Here is a 25,282-nt window from a genome sequence, read left to right as displayed (position 1 = left end):
CAGCATTCCGTGATTTCAGTTTCTAGAAGCCTCTTTTCTGACGGTGGTGTGGCCTGTGCTTATTAATCATCTGGCTACTGAGTTATTACGCTGGATTAAAGTAAATAAAGAGAGAACACATCAGATCTGTACAGATTCCTTTATCCTAATATGTCATTCGGAGGCCACTTTCCTTTTCTCTCTTTCATAACATGCAACAAAGATTGTTCATTTTCAAGACCTGTGGTTGCTGTGATATCTTCTTAGTCAGGTGGATTAAATAAGTAGCCAATAAATAAATCTTATTTATTTACATTGTGCACATATTGAAATCATATATTTTGGACATCAGTTTGTTTAAGTTTGGTGTTTCTTTTATGGAACTGTTAAGGAAAGATCTTCACAAAGGAAGAAAATGCTGAAAATGTTAGAGTCAGAGAAAATTTGGACACAAATAGGAGAAGTTTAATGTTAACAAAAGCATGTAGGAAGCGTGAAGGTGGGTTCTTCTGAAGACAACTATAATGAGTTACATTTGCACCCTGTATACCACTCACAGCAGATCAGACAAGACACTTCTCTCTCGTCAGCATTATTATTTTGATCAAAAAGGTAATTCTGCATTGGTTGATTTTGGAAAATGCACTGCTGATATTTAAGCAGAGCCCAGGTTGTCTTAGGACCAAGTTCACATTCTATTTAACTATCCCTCTTACAACTTTAAACAATAAAAGAGTGTGTATATGTTTGTGTGTGCGTGCTTGTATTTCTGTACCCTGTCTGCCTTGGAAACACAGTCTCCCCTTCTCTCCCTGTTGGGAAGATTTATTTTCATGGTCGAGTTTTTGCTCCCCCCAGATTGCATTTCTGAAGATTGTTGGTTTGCATCTCTTTTTCTCCGTCTCTTGGATAGGAACCATGCTACCAGTTTTCTGCGTGGTGGAACATTATGAAAACGCCATTGAATACGATTGCAAGGAGGAGCATGCGGAATTTGTGTTGGTGAGAAAGGATATGCTTTTCAACCAGCTGATCGAAATGGCATTGCTGTCTCTGGGCTATTCGCATAGCTCTGCTGCCCAGGCCAAAGGTAAATAATGCATACGTGGGGTTGGAAAAATTGCTTGGCATCCTTTGTTTACTTTGCAGAGAAAGCCCTGAATATTTTTATTCAAAGAACTGTAGCCTGTGTGTTACATTGGTTCCTTATAGACTGTGGGTTTAAAAAATTGGCTTAATTCAGTTTGGTTTAGTTAACACACATTTTGCTCGTGTGGAATGTCGAGGTGGATTTTTTTTTTTAAATTACTTCGGCTGAATCATTAGTATGCTTATTGACCTTAATAATCTGCTCCACTGAGGACCCACAAGGAAGTGAGGAGCGTATTTGAGCAGATGGACTGTTGAGAGTCAATTTGCATTTATGACTGAATATCTAGTTCTGTTTCTTTTATTCTGTTTCTGATGGTTTTATGGGCTGTAAAGTATTTTTCAATGCTGATTCCCATTGCAATAGAGAATCTTATCTAAATCGTAAAGCCATTTAGAACTGGTTCAGCTATGTCTTATTAGAACTTCCTGTAAGTTAGGAAAATGTGGCCTATGCATGGGTTTTATTGATGGGGTTTTATTTCCAAAATAATAAACAACCCTACAGTCATTTACATAATTTCACAATTTGGAAAGCTAAGCTGTGAATATTTTCATTGACCTGCCTTTTAGAGGGAAGGGACTCATTCAAACAAAATTACAATATTGCTTGTGGTGGGGGCCATGAAAAACACCACCACCACCACCTTCTCCTTGAAATATTATCTAAAAGGTAAAATATTTAGTGGCATATTCTCTTTATCTGGAATAGGGCTAATCCAGGTTGGAAAGTGGAATCCAGTTCCACTGTCTTATGTGACAGATGCCCCTGATGCTACGGTAGCAGATATGCTTCAAGACGTGTATCATGTGGTCACATTGAAAATTCAGTTACACAGGTGAGTCGGGACGGCGGTTCTAGGGTAGAACGTTCAATGTGCCTGATCTTTTGAAATAAAGCATCTCTGGTCAGCCTTTGATTTTTATTTACTTTGTGTTTCAGAAAGGTTAATGCAAACTGATTTCATTACTTTATCCCTTCTGCTTAATTTTACTAACTTCAATGTATATTTAAAAGCAGCCTCTCCCCCCACCCCGCTCCCTTACCGCCCCGCCCCCGCCAAATTTGTAGGTTTTGTGCAGGATATCAAAAGACAAGACTTTTTATATTTAGTCAATTAAATGATGCATTACAAGAAGGCATTTTACATAAAGTTTACTTAAGAGAAAAATATTTTTGCATATCATGAACAGTGCCATCTGTGTACATTTTGTGAAAGAATGCCTTATTCACTATTCCCGCGATCTTATTTATTTATATATTTTTTTTTACCATTTTAATTCGTATGAACAGAGTCATGAACGGAAAACGGTTAATACGTTAATGCCTTTCACGATGGCTCGTGAGAAAGCAGTACACCTTAAATTGTCTTCCCAAGCGCATCAGAGCAGGAAGGTAGAAGTAACATGAAAAAATAGCCACCACAGGCAGCTGATGTATAATTCATGCATCGATACAGCAGATGTGTTGTATAAAGTAATTAACTAATCGGAACAATCAGGAGACCGAGAGCAATCTCCAGATGCATCTGTTTGATGCGCAAAATGAAATCTGTCTGTCTTAAAGGAATGTTCTGCAGCGGGATGCAATCTTGTAATAATCCCCTTTCTAATCTATGTCTCAAATAGTTGCCCCAAACTAGAAGACTTGCCTCCCGAACAATGGTCGCACACCACAGTAAGGAATGCTCTGAAGGACTTACTGAAAGATATGAATCAGAGTTCGTTGGCCAAGGAGTGCCCCCTCTCACAGGTACTGAGCATAGCATGTAATGAATGATAAGCCGTCCTGGGCAGCCCTGATTTGAGGTTTGATGGGGCTCCATAGTCTAAAGCAACTGGTATCTGAAGCGAGACTGTCAAAATTGCAGTGTCTTGACCACTGGTGACTTTCAACAGTGTGCCTGATTTATTCTGAACAGAGTCTTTACGCTTTTTCTCCCTTGGGGAAAAGAGTGAAGGAGAAACAGCTCAGCAGAAGACTGTGCTAGCTTGTTTTTCGATCCCTCTTCTGAGTGCTCTGAGCGTGGAAGCTACGTTCTCCTGAGTGCCCTTATTTAAGAAAGAGTAAAGGTGGTTTAACTTCCAGGAACCTTTGGTGTGGGAAGGTCAGTGAGAGTGTTCATACAAAGCCTCCGCTGTGATACCTGAATAAAATAAGGGGACAGTTTTGGGATATTATGTTCATTACAAAAAGGGGGAGATAAGCATTTAGATTAAGTATTTATAAAAATAAGAAGTTTCTTCCCTGTAACTAAAGATTGAGTAGTTAGTTATTTTGGGGGATTTTGTCACCAGTTTTGTGGCATTGGTTTGGTTTACTTTTTTTGTTTTGCTTTTTGGTGGAATTTTTTTTTTCCCCTCCTCTGAGATTCCTGTCATATCATCAGAGGCTCTTCAAACAAGACAAAGATTTATTATTATTGTACTTGATATTTTAGAATGAATTTTGGTGAAGCATAACTAAAACTCTAGATAGAGACTGCCCGTGTCTCTAAATTTAAAACCAAACATGATTTTTGATAATGCTCAGCTGATTTCACATAAAAAAGGGTGCTGTGAACCTGCTCTTAATGGGCTGCTTGTGTAGTCACTACATAATTGTGTTAGAATGCCATCCTTCAGTGTCAAACCCAACGTGAGGTCATCCCATGATACAGTATAATTCGAGTACGATCTAACTAGATTTTTACCCCATTTGAAGTTGTTCTTTTATTTTCAAGTTCAAAAAGTAATTCTGAATGTTAGTCTATCAGTCACTTGAATGTGAACCATATGATTCTGCTATAAATGTTTCTGCAACTGAGATATTCTCAAAATGTATTTCCAGTGTGATGGCTCCAGAGGGTACTAGTACCTTCGGAAGGAAGCTTTGTGGGCTTTTGTGCTGCTGTTCTATGGAAACTCCACGCATCTCAGGTTACAGACCATCAGCTTTCCTTTGATATTTGTTAGCAGTTGTAGGAATAGACCAAATGAATTAGGGCTATAGTCAATTATGGCTCTCTAAATTCTCTTAAGGTAGGCTGTAGCCATATGTAAAGTATTTCCTATATTGCAAGTGTCAGTTTCTTGGAATTCAGGACAAATTGTCATTTTAGCTTATTTCCTTCTATCTTCCCTCTCTCACCCTTGGAGTAGAGAGGATGTGAATTTATAACCATCGAATAAAAGTAATTTAAATTAATTAAACACAGTTAAATCAATAGGATAGTATAATGAAGCAGGTGACTCTTACATCTGGGACTTTGGGTTTTGCAGACAACTTCAGATAATATGTCAGTTGGTTGCTAGCATTTGAAAATTTGAAACGTCCTAGAAATAAACTTTTTTTTTTTTAAACTCAGAGTCAAAATACGCATAAACACCCAGTATAGGAATGCCATGTATGTACATGTTGCTAAATGTCCCATTGATGTTGGAAGTAAATTCAGGCAAAGATTTAGGGCATTTACTGTGAGCTGGAGAAGAGGATGCTAGTACAAGTATTTACTGATAGAAGCAATGAGAATTAATTGTTAAATCAGCCAGTAAACTCCACCTCACTATAGCTTCTAAATATAATTGTGAGTTTACTTAATGTTATCATGGGAAATGAATTGAATACAGACAATTATAACATTAAACAGAATGACAAAATGAAATTCGGGGCTTGGTTTTAGAGTCCTACATTGGTGAATTTCTGTAGAGAGGGCTTTGGAGGAACGTGCGTCTTGTGTGTAGCCGAGACCCTGTGGTAATTGTTGAGCAATGGAACTAGGCTGGGACTTCAACATCGGTTATAATTACAGTTGTCCTTTCTTTAAAAAATACCTTTTGAAAAAACTACAAGGAGTTTACCAGCAGCAACAAATATTTGAAATTAATTTAGTGTTTAATATTATGAAAAAAACTGCAACCTGTTCTTTTAAATGAGTACGCTATTTTATTTATACTCTGCTGTGTCATCTTTTTTTCTCTAGAATGGGTTCATGAATCTTGATACTCAGTGCAGAGTGTTTTAATAATGAACTATTTTCCATTCGCTTCTTTATTTTCTTTTATGTTGTAAGTTATTACTTAAAGAAGAGAAATCCAGGCTCTGTAAGACCTCAGCCCAAAATATATGCTGAGCTTGGCAGAACTACTCTTTCTTTCTCCTGTGACTGAGAGATAGTGATGAAGATGGTATTGTGAAAAAATGCCTAGGAAAAAAATATTGCCTCAGTCTTATACAAAACGGAACGTACCATCAAGAAATGCTAACTCTTAAGACTTGTTTTACTCCCCTGTGGAGTTTTGATTTATTCATTTGCGAATTTTGAACATACAATCTAGCACCCACATTTTGCTACACATAAGAGTTTTTTTAAATAGGATAAGACACCTCAGCAGCACATAGGGCTATCGGGGCCCTTACTGTTAAGCTGAGCAGAATGTCCACCCTGCAGATCTCAGGTTAGCTCCCTTTACAGAGTAGAGGCTGGGAGAGAATTCCAGTGGGAATCCATCATGCATGTGCCTTGGTATGTGACAAGCCCAGCCTCCGGTGCTTTTAGAAGGATTGCCCACATTTGCAGGGCAGATGACCTTGGAATCTTAGAACTGAGCTGTATCCTACCCAGACTCCTCGTTGGACAGATGAAGGAGCCAGTGGCTTTGGAGATTAAAGTCAAAATGCTGGTCAGTGACTGACCTAAAAGTCCTTTCCCAATGAAAAATTTTAGAGTGTCTTGATTTTAAAATGAATACTTGCCATAATTATCAGACATTCTGTCTGATAATATTTGCAAGGTTTTCTCCAGATGCAGGAACTCCATTAGGGTACATGTGACTTATAACTATATCGTTATTTCTGTTACTGCTTTCCTAAGTCCTAAATCTGCCCCAATAGATTGACATCTATCTGTTACGTTTTCATACCACGTGTTTATTTTTGTAAAAACCTGCTAAGACACAAATAGCTCCTTATGGATCTGAAGTTGGTCACTCTCTTGTTACTCTTACTTTTTTCAGTGGATGTGGTTGGATAAGGTGGGCATTGTATTTTGAACTGCAAGTAAGGAGGAGAGAATAAACCTGGCTTGGGGTCAAGAAACCCTGTGGTCATGAGGACATTGAGAGTATGGATTCGGGAGGCAAATGATTTTTTGATTTACCATAAAGCATTTCTTTTTCATTTTAGTTTTGCGTGTATTTTAAAGACTGAGCTTAAGAAGTGAATATATATATATATATATATATATATATATATATATATGCAATCACAAGACTAAGTTCATTTTGTTGAAAGTATCATAAGTAAAAGGTCAGTTATTACTTCTCCCAGCCTGATGTCTTTCATCTAAAAATGTTTAGGTCAGATATTCCTGAGAAATTTTAATCTGCTATGTACATTTTCCCCACCCCTCTCCCCACCACACACGCACACACACGCACACCTTTGTTAAGGCACTGGGTCACTTTCTATTTCCTTTCTCACCTGGAGAAAAGTAGCTCCAGTCCCAAGCTCCACATGAAGTAAGTGAGAATTGTTTTTATTTTCAAGCAGCAAAATATATATAAAATATATTAAGGTTTGAACATTCCATTTAGAAGTCACACTGAATAAAATCATTTTTCCTTTTCCTTTTCCTGACAGCATCTAAGGATATAATATATGTCAGACTTTGTATTAGGTATTGGCCAAACAGGTAAACCTCCCTGCCCTCCTGAAGCTTACCATTTAACCATGCTGATTCTATGAAACTTGACAGTCCTTGCCGTAGACATTTAATAAACCCTGTGCTCAGTTGATCTGAAGTCTATATGATGCATAACACCAGAGCAACAATTTAAAAATCCCTACCCAGTTATGCTATAAATATATGTTTTTTAAACTGCACTTTGCATTATTGTTTCATAATTTTTTAGACTGAAATAACATTTCTGAAAATTTTTAAATAAACATTAGTAATCACTTCTCTCGAGAATATCCATCATCAATATTCATATATTGTATTTCATGTGAGAGTCTAACCCTATGAGATTTATTCACATATTCACATACTTACTCATTCAAAAATATGTATTGACAGTCTGCTATGTGACAGGCATCCTATTTCCTACATAGTATTAAGCATGTTATACTTTAATAGTTGAAATAATAATAATTTTTATTTAGTGCTTCTGATGTATCATGGGCAAATTTATCACCGGAAGCAGTATATAGTTTGTATCCACTTCTAGGTTGAGGAAACCTGAGGCATAATGTGTTTAAAAAAGCCTTGTAGTTACACAGCTGGTAAAGCAGAGGGGTGAGAATTCATGCCCAGAGCCTGTGAGCTTGGTCACATCCAGATGAAGGACTTTTTTTTTTTTTTTTAAGGCTTTCTCAAAGTAATTTGATGTGTTTTATAAAATACTTCCTTTTCCCGGAAGTAGTGATAACTACTTACAGTTTTCCGATTGCATTTATTCTCACTGCTGAAATTTTTCTTTAGCATTTGGGGTTTGATTCTGTTGTTTGTACAATGACTTGCTTTGAAAATACCGTCACTTCATGCCCCTAGTTTAGAGGTGAGAGGGGTAGTTCGGACCACAGGGACTAATTTCTGGGATAGTCTGGTATTTGGGAGGTTCCAAAAGGTATGAGTTTAGACTCACTGTGGCAGTCACTTCCTTCCCCATCCTGTCATATCTGTCTGGATCAGAAAGTATACTTCATCTCCTAGCACTTTGTTTTGAGCCCCAAGACAATATTAGGCATTTGCATTGGAAACAATGGGCAGTTGAATTTCTTGGGTCTATTTGCGAGTATAGACCTTATTCAGCCACTGGCTTGCTCTGATGGATGAGGATATAACTGGCCAGTTCCATTTAAAAATAGAGCTTTTCCTGTTTGAGATGTGCTTGTAGGATTTTGTACTTGCCCCTTCCTGATGTAATCCATAAATCTTGTTGTTAAATATGTATCCTTTTTTAAATTACAAAACTTTTCCCAGCCCTTACCCTACTGACCATGGGAATCCAAGGTTAAGATCATTGCTTTGCCAGGCACTGAAGTACTTGATACTGATGGGATTTTACTACCATTTTCAGCAATTGTATTCATGGTGAGATCCATAGAAGAAATGCTAAACCAGTCTTACATGGGTAGTGGTATGAATTGCTGATAATATTTCCTGCCTCCTTTTTTGAACCAGTTATACTTCATTCTCTTTCAACTTAGTGAGTTATCTGCTTTGTGTTAATATTATAATATATATAATCTACAATAGAAGAATAAAAATGTGCTCCAAATTGCAAGTTTTCCTTTTTTTTGAATCTCATTTATCAGGCTCATTTTTAGCTGATTTAGATACATAAGGATTTTACTGTAGCTTGATGTGAGTTCTCCGTAACCTTTCAGATATATTCATCAAAAAAGCCAAACTTAATAAAGCATCTAAGTTAAAATGGATTGATCTCAAATATTTTATAGCTACTATCTTTTCACAATAGTAAAACATAAAAGAGTTTAAGCCATGCCAATTTAGAGAGTGCTTAACAACGTGTAAGTACTTCATTTTCACTTAATAGATTTTTACCTGTGCTTTGTTTTAGATCTGAACAGGTTTCCTTTGACCTCAAAATCACTAATGCAAGGAAAATTACCATATCATGCGAGCATTTCCCCTCTTTCTTTCTGATTTGCAGAATAATAAATTCTGCCAAGGTTTAAGAGTAGACGTGGCCTGGAGAAAGACTACTAAATGCTATTTTCTAATTGTTTTTTTTTTTAAAAGTTAACCAAATCATGCTAATCAATCTGATTTTCTTGCTAAAACAGAGCTAGTTTTAGAGTGCTTTTGGAGTGTCTTTTTTTTTTTTTTTTTTTTAATAATTTCTATTTAAATTTCAGGTTAGACTCTATCTGGATTTGCTTTTTAAACCTGCTTTATTTCATGTCAGATTGGGCCAAACAGACTCGTAAACAAATAAACAAAAGACCTTAAATTCAGAATAATCAAAACAAACAGATACACGCACCCAATTTTTTTCCTGTTTCATTGGAAACTGCTTGATCATAACGTGCTCCGAGTATAAAAAACATAAGAGAGCCTTTAACATAACAGGAGAGAGCCTCAGCCCGGCTTTGCAGCTCATTGCCAATTGAAGTAAGGAACGCTCTGGCTGTTGGGACTTTTAAATCTAGACTTAAAAGTTATTTGTTCTGTTTAGCATTTTTAAAATGATTCTATTAGGAATTGTATGTGCTTCAGTTTTAATTTTAACTCATAATGATTGTAAAGCACCCTGGGATGCTTGCATGAAGGGCGCTTCAGAAATGTAAGATTGTATTGTGTTCTCATATACTGTATTATTATGGGGTGCTGGAGTTTCATCGTGGACAGTTCAAAAGGTTGCAGAATTCCTCATTGTGGAAAAGGTAGTGGACTAACCTCAGTAGTCTTTTTTTTTTCCCCTTTCAATTTTACACTAAAACTATCCTTTTTAGCCATCGTCTTTTTCTCTCTTCTTTAAAAAAAAATATTATCTTTTATTGCAATATTTCCCCATAAAAATGCTAATCTAATTTAGTTTACTCAAAGGGATTAAAGATGCAAACCAGAGGATAGGTTGAAAGTTAAGAAGAGATTAACGCTTTGGTAGCATCATTTGAGATCACATTCTTACCTGATTGAGAAGTCAGGAGATTTCATTCCTGGGTACCACTGATTCTCCTAGGCTTATCCTTTTCTACCACCAATCCAGCATTTGTTCCCAGGCAATTAAAAAAACGTGGAGCTACCTGAAACAAGTACTGACTTTGTGAAACGTAACAATAGGATTTCCAGAGAGATATTGAAACTGCTGGCTGATGTTAACACATGACAGAGCTTGATTTTGTTTTTTTTTTTTATTTCTTAATGGAACTGTTTCTTGAAGAGATATATTTCTTCCGCAACTTCATTCTGTCACTTTTTACGGGAGTCTTTGTGTGTCATTACTCTTTGCCATCACCTTCAGTAGTGGGCTGATCGCATTCAATATCTAGAAGTCAAGAATGTGAGCTGTCCCATTACCAGCTCTGGAAGCTCCAAAGTGACTCTCCATGCCTCAATTCCCTCATCTATATAGTAGGAAGATAATATTACCACTTTTTCAGGATTGTTATGACAATTACGTGAATTAATACATGTTACACATTTACAACAGTGTTCAGTTCTAAAGTGTACAGTAACTTGTGCTGTTTTTCTGCAGTGTGGGAATTGAGAGGTTGAAATTTCCCTTGAGAGTGCTGCATAGTCTAAGGCACTGCTGCTCCATAGAAGATTTTGATGCAAAATTCACTTTATATGGAAACAACCAAGAACTTTTCATTTGTAGAAGAATCCAAGGACTGTGTTATAATCCATTCTCACCTGTGAGGGACACTTTTAGCATCATCCGTTGTATCATTATAAAGTTACCCTGTGTTTTAAGATGGAAGTGGGGGAAGGCTAAACTTTGCACTTTATTTTTTTTTTTCAAGATTTTTTTTTTTTTTTTTAATTTTTGCAAGAGAAAATGAGAACGAGAGAGAATATGAGTTGGCGGGGAGAGGTAGATGCAGACTCCCTGCTGACCAGGGAGCCCCATATGTGACTCAACCCTAGGTTGGGATCATGACCTGAGCCAAAGGCAGATGCTTAACTGATTGAGCCACCCAGGCACCCCTAAACTTTGCACTTTACCCATTTGTAAGTTAAGCAAATAAGGTACCCTAGATGAGAAAATGTCCAGAGAGGTTAAAGATGCCTAGGGGTACTGTCATCTAGGTGGGAGTTTTGTCTGGTGTCCTTTTCTTGAATTCCTGTCATCTCCACTCCCTGCACTCAGGGATCCATCCACCCTGCCTTTGTGCACCCATCATAGTACTTTCTACCGTGTTATGAAAGTATGTGCAGATGAACTAGGCTCGGCTTACATTGTGATTAACAGTCACAAAGGGACTATGTTTGATTCATCATCACAGTTGTAAGTCCTTGCACACAGTAGGATCTCAGGAGTATCTGTGCAGCTGACGTAGCCTCATAGGATTTTCACCATATTCATTTCATGCACCAATAAACTATGTTAGTAGTTTTATTAGTTGCATTTTATACTCAGATCTATAGTATCCTACTGTACAAAGTGTTTTTTCTATTTCACTTTATTCCGAATTTTTAATTTATCTAACCAAGAGCAAATTACCTCTGAATTTTTCTCTAAGTAAACCTGTTATCCCAAGCTGTCTCGACTTCTTGCTCATGTTGTGATGTTCTTGAATATATCTAGAAATTTACATGTTTGTAAGCAGAACAGTGGTTTTAGAGGTACTGGGACCCAGAGATGTAAAAAATGCTGTAAAAGACCTAATTATATGTCACTATTAAGCACAATCTTTAACAATATATTTATGTGCATGTTTAAAATTTTTCTTCCATAATTGAACATGTATTTCAGCATGGCTAATACTTTTCATTTTGGCTCAGTTGTGTCGTATTTGAGATCCATGCTTTTTTTACTGTTAGTTCCATTTGTCCATCTCTCATATTTAAAAATATATAAAGAAGGAAAATTTCAAAAGCAGAGTCAAATGATTTATATACAAAGATGCCGCTGCTGCCGGCCATAGAAATGCTAATGGTACCACCCTGATTGGGCTCAGTGTCTATTCCTCAATTGATGTTCTAAAGTCCACATTTGGCACTGGAGACTCCGTTTAGAGCTATAACACATTATGTGAAAAAGTCCGCTGTATAAAGGTTCAGAATCACCTGAATTGAGGGGAGAGCTGCAAGTGTAGATAACTGTTCAGCCATTCCAGAATGGGCCTCAGGGACTCGGTCTGTCCACTCTTCTGCATGAGCACCAGCTCAGCCAGGAGCACCTATCTCTTGATGTCCAACCTATGCAACACATTTTTACCATTTTACTATAACTCCTAAAGAGGTGATTACCAGTATATGGCAGTTTCCAAAACTGAAGCATTTTCATATTATTGATAAAGATAAGACAGATTAATTTGATTTTTCTTTGTGACCTAATGCCGACGTGACATTGGTTTGTATTTATCAAGCTTGGTTAACAACAGTAACTAATAAAACACAGAAATCAAGGACATGAGTTAGCCTTTAGCCTTCTGGGAAATCTTGGTTCAGATCTGAGGGGATCCATGGACCCTGTAATGGGCTTCTGGGGGTTTGTACTGACCTAGAAGTTAAAAGTTACTTTGGAGAATATATGTGGTGAGACCTTTCAAAGGTTTCATGAGATTCCCAAAGAGAGTTTTGTGGTTCCATAAAAAGCTAAAAGCTGGACCATCTTTTCTCCCCAAGTTTCAGGCAACATGGCTTAAAATCTTAATAGCGTTCATATGAAGAAGGAATGCAGAAAGAAATATATAATCTGTAAAGAGTTACAGAGCCCAATTCTACTACAGTTGACCTTTGAACAGCATGAGGTTAGGGACACTGACCCCTGCACAGTTGAAAATCCACATAGAAATTTTGACTTCTCAGAAGCTTAACTACTGAGAGCCTACTGTTGACCAGAAGCCTTACGGATAACATAAACAACACACATTTTGTATGTTATGTGTATTCTATACTGTATTCTTGTAATGAAGTAAGCTAGAAAAAAGAAAATGTTAAGAAAATCATAAGTGAAAATAGAAAATACAGTACTGTGAAAAAAAACAACAACAAGAAGCAACTGCATATAAGTGGACCCGGGCAGTTCAGACCTATGTCGTATAAGGATCAACTATGTTTATTTAAAAAAAAAAAAAAAATGGAATCAAACTACTTTAGCCCTTTTATTCTGTGGCTTAACGGTTTTCAAAATACTTTATGGAGGACCCCTAGAACCGAACACAAATTAGGTATTTTTTTTCCTGCTATTTTAAATGCAGATACTAGAAATTTTAATCTTCATAGGGGATGGGAGATTTAAGTACACAAGGACCATCAGAGAAAGAATAAGCAAGCATTCCCCCAAATTTACAAGTTGGTACAGAGCACCTAAAATTTAGAATCTTAGGAAACAATTTTTGCTGTAAAATAAAAGTCACTGGATTTAGATTAATTGAATGAAAAACTTCCAAAAATTCAATTTGGAGTAGTATCATGTTTAGTAACGATGGGTGTATTTTTAATAATCATGAGCAAAATACGGTGGTGGGGGTGAATACTTTAACCTTCCTAATAATAATAAAAGTGTGGTTGGAATATTTGCAGTGAGTGTACAAATGGATGATGTGTCTTCCAAGTGAATGTTCTTAAGTCATTGAGGAAGACCCTTGTAGGCCCTCTGTTTGAGAATACCTTTAGATTTCATAGACTCTGAAGGCTAGAAGGGACCCTGAAGGTTAGAAGGGACCTTGAAGATTATCTGGTTCAATCCCCTGCCTATTGCAGATGAACAAATGTAAGCCTCTGTGTGCAGTTAATTTGAAATATTATGTGCCCTTAGTAGAAATACATATTTTAACAAATATTTTCTAATTTAAACACTTTATTAACATATTTGATTAATTCAAATAAGAAGGTTTAGGTATGGTAAGAAAGATCTAGAATAGGTACTTATACAAAAAGAGTAGAGAATCTGATCAAAGGATATTATCTGGGCCTTATGTAAAATTACTTTAATTATGTGGAAAAGCCATATGAATTGTGAACCAACATTTTCTTTAAAAATTATGAATTGGGTACTTATTCATTCATTCGTTCATTTATTTATTTTAAGATTTTATTTATTTGAGAGAGAGAGAATGACAGAGCCTAAGAAGGGGAGGGTCAGAGGGAGAATCAGACTCCTGTTCAGCAGAGAGCCTGATGCAGGACTCAGTCCGAGGACTCCAGGATCATGGCCTGAGCTAAGGCAGTCGCTTAACCACCTGAACCACCCAGACACCTGAATTGGGTATTTAAAAAATAAAATTTCTGTGTTTTGCAATGATCACACTTTCATCTTTAGGAAATGTAGTAAGACCATCAAAACAGATTTAGATGTGTTCTCTTTGTGCTTCCTTTTGTATTCTTTTGGAGCTTTGTTCTGAGATTCTGTTTTTAGCATGATACTCAAGGGTTACTTTCTGCGAAAATGCCATTTTTCAGGCACTGGGATTGATCAAGATGGGAAGAGCCATAACTATGACAACTGGAGTTTAAGTAAAATTTATAAGTGATTAGTCTCTTCTCAACAAATGGAGATTCGGAATATGCCCCAGTTGTATCTCCCAAGAGAATGGCTTAGAAAGCAGTAGAGGATCCAGAGGGAAAGATTTGGGGGAACATAAGCTAACACGCACAAACAGAATATTACACTTAGAAATCCTGCCATTTGCTTCTCATAAATTGAAACCCATTTCCCTTCCTTCCCACCCCCAAATACCAGATGGGGACTACCTGTTAATTTGCAGCAAATTCCCTCCATGTCACCGTCTCATGTGATGCCTTTTCGTAGAGTGTATTTGTTACTTGATATCCTTTGGGATCAAAGGAAAAATTCATTTGCTGAGAATCCCTTTTAAAATTGTACTTGAATGTGGAGTTGATTCCATTTGATCCAAAATTAAAGTTTGACCTTTGAGCTTTTCACACGCATATGAAAAACTGCTGTGGAAATTCAGGCCGTAGACAGACAGGGCATGGGGAAAGAAGAGGGACATCAGAGTCTATGAAGTTACACTTCTCGAAAAATAAAAATGTAAAAGAATAGGGAGCCAGCAGTTTGACAGATTGTTCAGTAAATGCTCATTTTATTGAAAATTATAAAAAGGTGCTTAATGCCTCTGTGCCATTAATACAATATATAAAAAGGTTACTGTCAAGATTAGTGCTCCAGTCCTGAAAATTAACTGTAGGGTTTTATGCATCACTCTACATCAACTGAGAAGTTAAAGGTTTCTGTATGTACATTTCACATGTGCGGGCATTTATTTCAGAAAACAATTATTTTAGACTTTATGCCAAAGACATTAGCAGTAATGTGCTTTCATTTAAAATGTGGACATAGCAGATATATATTACAGACAAGGTAGAACCATGAAAATCGCCTTATAGAATTAAACCTGAGCGAGATTATTTCCCTTGCTGTCTCTGGAGTATTCCAATTCAAAACATACATTCCTTCCTACAGAAAAAGATATTCAGATTCCTTAGTTGAAATTAATTAGCATTCAGAAACCAGATAGCATGTTTTTGGGTATTCATGAGATCTCTGTTTGAAAAAAATGTTTTTAACTTGTAGAAATGTGTTGCAACACACAGATGGGAAGAAAAAGAAAAAAAAATCTCTTTAGCAAGCACTGTGTGTAAAAGGAATATTACATTTTGCACGCTCCTGATTGCTCTGTGTAAACAGTTTTTGACATCTGTCTTTATAGTTTTCGAGGAGAGGAAGACTTTGTTAAAAGAATCATTTTTATACAGCAGTCACCATTTCAGTCTTGCTTTACCTGTATTATGAAAGCAGATGGTCTGCATGTCTTTTGAATATTTATAACTATCAAAAACAATCTCTTGCTATTCACCCTTAGGCTTATGAGATGTCAGGACTGTTCTGGTTGAAAAAAATCATCCTGGGTGTTTACAGAAAGAGGATTACATTAAGCTGAAATGACTATACATTTTCCAGTTTAATATTTGTCCATCAGCTGTTTAATCGTATTTAGATAATTGTGTAAATAAGATGTTGTAGCCTTTGCCCTCTCTGCTGATGGAGCCTGAAAGCTTTAAACATGGGTGAGCCACCATTTTGTAGATCTCTTGCTGCCTCCTCCCACCTCAGGGAAACCGTCAGCAAGTCTTTACTAAGTTTTGCTCACGATATCCCAGTCCTGTTTAAAAAATATATATATAGTGCACAGAAAGTCAGTATGGAGAGCAGATGAAATGCTAGGGAGCTGCTGGCTTCCGGGACAGGCTGTTTAGTTTATTAGAGTATATTGTAATATGCAAATATGGTACAGGCACTTCAATTACCCTTTAAAGATGACATGGCTTTCTCTTTATTCTCCATGAGCGTGCAGAGCTGGGAGGGTATTTTGGAAAACTTTTGGTATAGTGGGGGTTAACTGTTTTTTGACTGGAAGCTGAGCAATCAGAGATAACAGATTTTGCTGTGGTTGGTTGATTTGGCAGAAAAGCATGAACAGTTTTGGTTTAAATGATTGAATAACCTGATTAGCATTGTTTTGGGGTGGGTTTTTTTTGTTGTTGTTAAAGGCACAACAAAGCAATTTTAAGGGTAATCAGATCACTGCCTTTCCCCAACTGCTAAACCTTTTTTATCCTCCCCAGAAGGCCTCCCCTCTCCCTAAACCTCTTCATTGGCTACTAGGATGACCAAGTAGAAAAATAAAACAGTCTTCCTCCAGTTTCTAAATGTGTTCTAAGTATATCCTTACAGCGTAGTGATATTCTAGTAGGGGTTTGAAAGAATATATAATATCTTGAAAAAGGATATGACCTCAACCAATTCCTGATGGGTTTTTTGTGGTTTTGTTTTTTCACATTTGGAGACCTGCAGTATTTGAGAGCAAAGGTTCAGAATGTTCTAACTATATCTAAGTCAGGCTTTAGAAAAATTCCACCCTTACCTTTTCACAATTAGAAAGGTTATAAATAATGTATTTGGCTGAAAAGGAAGCTCAGCCTGTGGCAGATGGTATCATTCTAGAGTACTGGGGTTTCTGTGAAGATGGCATTCTTTCAGATCCGAACTTCAGCAGGCTCTCAGAAAGAACCGAAGCTCTTCATAGGGAGCAGACATGTGCTTTATGGATCTTAGAAAAGCTTACAACTTGGCTCCTAGGATGAGAATATTGTGTCACACTGGGGTTATGAGACCCACAGCCAATGTCTGCCAACTTTCAGATTGCGTTTCCCAGGCCTGGAAGCGGTGGGCCTATTCATTGGTTGGTGTCCTGTGTAGCATTTGAGCCCGGGATTTGAGTGGACCAAGTCTGTCAGCCTGATAATTTCCTTCCCTTGACGCTGACATTTTACGTCGACCGGCCACTGAATAGGAAACCTTGGGAGACAAGTTGTGCCTTTTTCAAAGTGCTTTGGAGAGCTTGTATAAATAGACACGGAGAGAGAGAGAGAGAGAACTGGAATAACACAACCACCGAGCTCTGCGACTTCCGAGACATCTGTGTGGATGTATTTTGAAAAACCTGGGAAGGGATCTCTTGCAAATTAATGAACAAAGTTTCTTTCAACTATGAGTTCTATCATGACAGCTAAAAGTGATGCATTTAAAAGATTCATGTGACAAGCGGCCATTGCCTTTCACCTTTAGGGACCCAAAAAAAAAAAAGAATTTTCTGGTAGCCTGCAGTAATGACTAATTTCAGTGACCTTTAAACCTTTGCTTGATCACCTAATACGTACCCAGCCTTGCGGTGAGTCCAGGCCTTTCAGGGATAAGCCCCAAGACTCACAGCAGCAAGAAAAGTGCTAGGAAGGTGTTACATGCTGGATGGACCCCAGGGCAAATCAGGAAAAGCTTTGCAGAAGTGGGGATGCCTTAGCTCCGTCCTGAAGGATGAGCTGCTATTAGCCAGAGAGAGGATAGGGCATGGCTCGAAAATCCAAGTCAGAGAAGTGGTGTTTGTCTTCCTGAGGCCTGCTACCAGGTTGTAGGCCAGCCTCATAAGATATTGTCAGATTGGAATATTGAAACAAATGGGGGGAATACTTTTTTCCTTGGGTGTTTTCTCATTGTCCCTTGACCTAACTTATAACTTAATAAATTTAGTTAGTATACTCTCTGTTCTTCATAAGAAAATGTATTTGACTTAAAATGTATCATTTGAAAAGTCTCTCTGATACTCTTCTGTTATTTAAAGCATAGTCTTTGGACTGATCTGAAATGTGATCATATAATAAAAGCCAGTGAGGAGGAGGACAGAGGGTTGTCATAGAAATTAACATCTCCTAAGTCCATACTCGGGTATGTTCCCAGCTCTGTGCTAATTGCATAACATTCACTATTTTATTTATTGTCTGTGTAAGTGTAGATAGCATCTCTCTTCAGGTCATTATTTTTCTAATAACTTGCCTAGTGCTTAGTACATAGTAGGAGTTCAGTAGGTATCTACTGAATGAATGAAAAAAAATGCCTAAAATGGAAAGGATTCTCAGAACAACCATATGAAGTGAGTGCTGCTATGACTCCCATTTAGTAAAGGGGATTATGATAAAATGAGGGTCAGTACCTTGAACAAGGTCACACTGCCAGTGTGCTACACATTTTCGACTTAAATGCAGATATAGCTCTCCTCTTTCATCAAATGAATATTTAGTGTGTGTTTAGTAGATGCCAGACATTTGGGAAAAGAATATGGAGCCCTATAGCTGCATAAACTCACAGCTTAGTGTGATCTGTTTGAACCAGAGTCTTTTTTGATTGATGTAAGAATCCTATAAACATGGATCTTGGTCTGGGTCTGCCTACTGCACTGCCTGTCCCCATCCTCTGGGAAAAATAGTACCCCCCCTTGATTTTGTTATTTGTGTTATCCAAATAATAGGTGTTTCTTTATGATTTTCCAAATTTAAGAACCAGTACCGAATACGATCTTTCATATGCCATGTGCCCCTCAACTTTCTGAAGTCTCTCCTTCTTGCCCTTGAAACTCATAGGCTAGGCAGATGCCACACCTGAGTCTCCAATAGGGACTTTACTGCTAGGAAAAAAAAAAAAGTCCTCATGCAGTGGCCACTTGAGTAGGTTAGTTGTACAGTTTACTGCATATTGTTCCAATAAAAATAGAGGTTACCCCATGTTACCTGAACTATGGACTCTTTCCCAGTCCCCTGAAAGTACAGAAAGTCAGAGAATTTAAATAGTGGCATTGGCCTGTGTCACAACTGGTGGATTAGCCTTTTGATTTACGTCTTGCTTGGGCTAATATTTACATTAATCAGAGTTTCTTAAGCACACAGCACTTGACAGAGTAGAAAGCATCCAGAAAGTCACTTAAGGACAGAGCCTTCCAAGTTAGGGTTAAACAAGGGTAGAAGGAAGCTTTGATGATCGGGCACATATGGGTATTATTTTCCACATATGGATAATAATGAACCACATAGCACTATTACATATGGGCTCCAAAGTCATAAAAATATTTCAGATGGATTGATTTTACACATACCACGTATTCTTCCTTTTGTCCCCCTATGTATTTTCCACTGTTAGTCTCCTAAATCACATGAAATTGAAGTGATCTGTTGATGTATCTGTCTCCCTAACAGATGGTAGACTTCTTACAGGCGGGGGCTGTGTCTCAATCTGCCTTTGTATCCCCAGTACCAGTCGGGCACTTAGTAGGTGTGCGGCAAAGAGCAAATTTCATATACAGAACTATTGGCAAACTGAAACAGACAATGTCTATCAGAAACCTCGGCAGAATTTAGGTAATTCCTGTACATTTTTGAAAACTAAGAGCTAAACTACTAATAAAACTTGTCTGTACTATTATATTGACATTTAAGAAACTGCCAGAATGTCTAGGAATAAGAGTAATAATTTTTTAAAAATTGGATCAAAATGGAAGAACATCAACTGTCACCCATTTGCAGAATCACCATTATCCATCAGCGGTCTCGGTAGTTTTATTACTGTCTGACTGTATCGATCCGTTATTACAGTAGAGTAAGTGTGATTGAAGCTGACGGATTGTTAACTGGATCAGGTAATCTTCTGGCTCTGGTTTTGGCAACCTTGCTAAGTATCTTTTTGTACTCTGGACTGAGGGAGGCTCTTAGTAAAATTGCAGGCCACTGGATTAATGGCAGAGAACCGCGAGCACATTAAGAATGTCTTTTTAGAGATAAAAATGTGAAAATGACTATAAAATAGAAAGTGTCCAAAAAAAAAAAAAAATCCCGGTGCCTCGTAGGAATGATGGCCATGTTTTATGTAAATAATATGACTCTGCGGGCGCCTGGGTAGCTCAGTGGGTTAATGCCTCTGCCTTCGGCTCAGGTCATGATCCCAGGGTCCTGGGATCGAGCCCCACATTGGGCTCTCTGCTCAGCGGGGAACCTGCTTCCTCCTCTCTGCCTGCCTCTCTGCCTACTTGTGATCTGTGTCTGCCAATAAATAAATAAAATCTTTAAAAAAAAATAATATGACTCTGGCTTATCCTTCACTGGAAATTCTTCAAAGATCCCCAAGAGTTACATATTACAGGAATACGTTCATGTTACAAAATTAACACTGATATTGGATGTCAGGAGAATCAAAAATAACCAAAAGAACTTTAAATTAGAAGTAGCTTAAAGAAGATAATGATACAAAAATACTTTTGTCCCCAAACTGGCTTTTCTGGTTGTTCCCTGCCTCCCAAACAATGCTGCATTCTGTAAACTATTTTACCATAGACCAACTGAAGTCTGAAATGTGAGTTCTCACGTTTCTATACAGATGAGTGGGGGGCGGGTGGGTGGTGCAAGTCTAATTATTCCTAAAATGCATTTGGAAATTAGTTGAACCGCTACTAGGTAAATGGGCATTAGGATTAAAAATAACAATGAGTTAAGTTACTGAAATTACCATAACCAAAATTTGCTGGGAAGAAAACATTTTTGTTTGTTGAAAATAAATTAAAAATTTAAAAAAAAGAACTCCCAAATTATTTTCATTCCTGTCTTTGTTTTTATATGTTAAACTGTTGACTTTGTTTTCAGGATTTTTGTTAAAAGCGGAGTGAAGACAAATGACAAAATAGGTCATTTTCTTTTCTGTGGTATCTTTGAGAATTAGTAAGCATGAAATGTGTATATTTTTAAATTTTATGGTTAGTTTGAAATGCAGAACTTGGCTTTACTGTACTTGAAGCTAGCAGTAAGATTGTAGAATGTTTCTTTCTCTGAATGAGGATCTCTGTGAATAGTTTTTTTTTTCTTAAATGTGGTCAGTTAACCTTTAAAGAGTGCTAATTGGAGTAGAAAGTACAAATGGTGTTTCCCAAACTTTATGCGCACTCAGATCCCCTGGGGATCTTGCTAAACTGTAGGGCCCCAAATTATGCATTCTTTTTTTTTTTTTTAAGACTTTATTTAGCAAGGTGGATTGGGGGCAGAGGGAGAGGGAGAAGAAGCCCTCCTGCTGAGCAGGGACCCTGATGCAGGGCTCCATCCCAGGACCCTGAGATCATGACCTTAGCTGAAGGTAGACACTTACCCAACTAAGGCACCCAAGCGCCCCCCAAATTAGGCATTTCTACTAGACTTCCAGGTGATGCCAAAATTGGTGGTCTCTGGGCCATACTTTGAATAGCAAGGGTGTGGAGTACAGTCTCTTAACTTCAAAGTAGTGTTTATGAATTACAATCAAAATCATCTTCACGTACTTGGATTTATTGGGATCAGTGAAGGTTTGTCAGCCTAAGAATAGATGACATTGATAGAAGTTCCATAAATACTAGAGCAAAGTCTGTTGGTTTGATAGCTTTATACTGGTCTCAGTGGACTTTTGCTTTGTACATAAATAAGCATTTGAGACACTACTTAATGAATTTTAAGAAGCCGAGGCTTTAGGCCAAAGTGCAAAACAGAAATGTACTGGTACTCAGTTAATTAAAAAAAAAAAAAAATCCCATTTATACAATTGGAATCATTTTTGTGTTCCATCTTGTGCCGATATGTATTACAAATGTTTCCCCCCCTCTTCATGCAGAGTATGATTTCTTCCATTGTGAACAGCACTTACTATGCAAATGTCTCAGCAGCAAAATGTCAAGAATTTGGAAGGTGGTACAAACATTTCAAGAAGACAAAAGATATGATGGGTAAGCAAAAAACTGTTGCAGTGGTGGCTACATACCATTATGTGTCATTTGAGGGTTTATCAAAGTCACATCTAAAGCCAGGTCTTGTGATTGCCCAATTAGAGATCAATTTAGAATGTTTCTTTGAGGGTGGGGAGTGGGTATGAGTATAATGAGATAATTAAATTCAATAAATGTTTGTGTTTAAATCAGCCAAACTGACTTGGTTGTCAGACATGCAGGAAATCGAGGCGGGAGGAGGGAAGCTGTCATTTTTTAACATCTCAGTGAAGACCTAACCAGGCCTTGAATAACTAATATTAGCTGTGATTTCTCTCAGAGATAAATCATGCTTTTATGTGTTTTGTTTTTGTTTGAGAGAAAGTGCCTATTTTTACACCCAATTTTTAAGGAAATTAAATTGTATTTATAGTTTCCACAATTGAGATCAAGTGATTTTTTTTTTTTTTTTTTTGAGATCAAGTGATTTTTATAGGTCTCGTCGCCTGCCCCTCTAGATAGGCACTTCAGTGAGCACACTGCTTTACCGTCCATACCGGAGTCCTCATGACACCATTTTTCAACTTTTAATTCTAGTATGGCTGTCCATCTTCACATGTAACTTCAGATCACTATGCGTTATGCAGTAAATGCGTTAAAAATTAGTGGCAGTATAACAAAAACGGCAGATAAAAGTTGTGTGTTGAGCCCGAGCATTGAGGTTATGATGTTTTCTCCCTCTTGAGTTTGCTAGTGTTACAAAACCAAACACTGTGATCAAGGTTAATGTTTTAATTTCTATTAATGTTTTCTTTCATGTACTTGTACCTTCCCAATAATATAGGAATGGTATGTTTAATATGCATAGCATTGTGCCCTGTTTTAAATCTGTTTCTCTTTCCTTCCATTGCATCCATTTAATAATAACAAGAATGACTTCTCCTAAAGATTTTAAGAAACAAGAGAACCTGAATTTTGAGCATGTTTTAGCTTTTAATATTTGAAGCAAAGCCATCCATCTACCAAAACAGATTCTTTGCCTTTTATAGCTTAGAGCTGTAATGAAGACAATGCATCATTTTTGGAATAATTGCTTGAATTACTATTCCCTGTGAATGGCCCACTTGGGCTGATATCACTGGTAGAAATGGAAGGTTTCTTTCCCAATTCTTAGTTATATTTTGCATATATCAGTGATTATGGCAATGTGATAAGTTCCTCTAAATATAAAGCCTGAATATTTAATAAAAAGAGAAATGATGATTAAAATCAAGCCAGAGTATACTTGAGAAACATGGTGTGCTATTTGGAGAAGACTCACCTATTTACATACACCAACCATGCTCGGCCTTTCCATTTAAGAGCATCAAACCAGTCGCTTCCTTGCAGCAGCAAAGCATTTGACATACTTAAAGCTGACTCTCAGCCAATCCACATTAGGGACCTAGCCAAGGGAGAAGCATTCATCCTGGTAGGTGGTAATAAATTGCAAAATCATGACAGTATCACCATTGTACCAGGATGACTCCCCACCCCTTTCTTGAAAGATTGTCTTTAGCATCTGGTGATAGCCATAGCTTCTTCAAGAGACATTTGGATCTTAGCAAAACTGGGTATACTGGCTTGCAATACAGTAAATCATTTGCTTCATTCTCTTGCAGATATACCTGCCACCCATGATAGTTAGAATTAAATGAAGCAAGCCATATAAGATACTCAACCCAGTGTTCAATATGTACTCAGTTATTATTACTTATCATTATGATCACTTTATTTATTATATTGATTACTTCTTCATATATTCATGGCTAGGTAAAAATTGAACATAGATAACATTTATGTCCTCTCTTCCCTTTCAAACCTTTTGCCTCAAGTAATAACAGTTAATATATATCATGGGAAAATACACATATATTTCTTTTTGCTTTAATGCATGTATTTTCTTAGCTCTAGTTCTTATTAAACAATCAGTGTTCTTCTAGAAGCTATCTTAATTTAAAATAACCATTGCTTATAAGCCTTCTTGGAGAATTAGAATTTAAAAATATTAATTTTATGCCTTAAATCTAACTGCATTATATAACTAGACATGAAGTACCTGACAGTCCCCTTTTCAGAGTTTGTAGAATTGTGCGGAAGAGGGAAGTAAAAACTTGGGCGTTGAGTTCCATCTTGAAATTTTCTCAGTTTAATTGGGTCTTTAATGTGCCCTGTGCCTAATGTCTCTGTTTAGAAAATGGTCAGAAATCCTTATCAGCGTACCCATCACTGTTAACATGACTTTCCTTTTGTCTGCTTTAGTTGAAATGGATAGTCTGTCTGAACTATCCCAGCAAGGTGCCAATCATGTCAACTTTGGCCAGCAGCCGGTCCCAGGGAACACAGCCGAGCAGCCTCCATCCCCCGCGCAGCTCTCCCATGGCAGCCAGCCCTCTGTCCGGACCCCTCTACCGAACCTGCACCCTGGGCTCGTGTCAACGCCCATCAGTCCTCAATTGGTCAACCAGCAGCTGGTGATGGCTCAGCTGCTGAACCAGCAGTATGCAGTGAATAGACTTTTAGCCCAGCAGTCCTTAAACCAACAATACTTGAACCACCCTCCCCCTGTCAGTAGATCTATGAATAAGCCTTTGGAGCAACAGGTTTCAACCAACACAGAGGTGTCTTCCGAAATCTACCAGTGGGTACGTGATGAACTGAAACGAGCAGGAATCTCCCAGGCAGTATTTGCACGTGTGGCTTTTAACAGAACTCAGGTCAGTTTTGTTTTGTTAGTAATGGTTCTCTCTTTTATTTTTCTCCCTTCTCTCTTTAGTCCTTTACTAATGCTGATTCTTTTACTTTGTGTTAACCTTTAATCCTTCTTGTCGTGTGGTCACACTGTCTGTTCTTGGTGGTGCCTAAGTTTTATCACTCCTTTCCCTCTCATAAACCTCCTTTACCAAGAAAGATACAGACCAACGACTCAAGGGCCTTGAAACGATAAATTCATTGTCAAATATTTTTCAAATGGTCATTACCTATGCTTTTACATAGTGAAATCATAGGCTGGTAGTAGAAGCAGATTGAGAAGCATTTCATGACTTGGTCAGGGCCATTGGTAGGACTCTGAGCTTCTAGCCTACTATCTTTCCTGTTACCCCCGTATCAGACATAAATATGTTAACATCCCCGGTTTATGTTCCTCTACAATTTTTGAGGCCGGAAATCCCCCAAAACATTGTGGTCCTCAATAAATAGCAATTTCTACCCTTTAATTTGAACAGCCATTGGGGAGGAGGTTATACAGATATGTATACATAGGGCCTGTTAACCTGAAGTGTTTCTTAGCTTTGTCTTCTCCCCTCTTTACATTATTATTAATGTTCCTCCAAACTTCATTCTTTAGATCAGAAACCACCAAATATT

General features: G+C 37.5%; 1 protein-coding gene across 16 annotated transcripts in view; it reads left to right on the top strand.

The window, feature by feature from the left end:
• SATB1 (SATB homeobox 1) overlaps window positions 1–25,282 on the top strand; it is a 101,586-nt gene that overhangs the window by 27,830 nt on the left and 48,474 nt on the right. For all 16 annotated transcript variants that reach the window (XM_082685201.1, XM_082685205.1, XM_082685197.1 and 13 more), the window contains 5 exons: window positions 893–1,069; window positions 1,841–1,967; window positions 2,758–2,881; window positions 21,784–21,895; window positions 24,176–24,630. In XM_082685201.1, the coding sequence (XP_082541327.1) occupies window positions 893–1,069; window positions 1,841–1,967; window positions 2,758–2,881; window positions 21,784–21,895; window positions 24,176–24,630 (995 nt within the window). The remainder of the gene's footprint in view (window positions 1–892; window positions 1,070–1,840; window positions 1,968–2,757; window positions 2,882–21,783; window positions 21,896–24,175; window positions 24,631–25,282) is intronic.

The sequence above is a fragment of the Mustela nivalis genome (genome assembly GCF_964662115.1).
Source record: "Mustela nivalis genome assembly, chromosome: 1".
Classification (NCBI taxonomy): domain Eukaryota; kingdom Metazoa; phylum Chordata; class Mammalia; order Carnivora; family Mustelidae; genus Mustela; species Mustela nivalis.
This window is presented reverse-complemented; position numbering and strand designations above follow the sequence as displayed.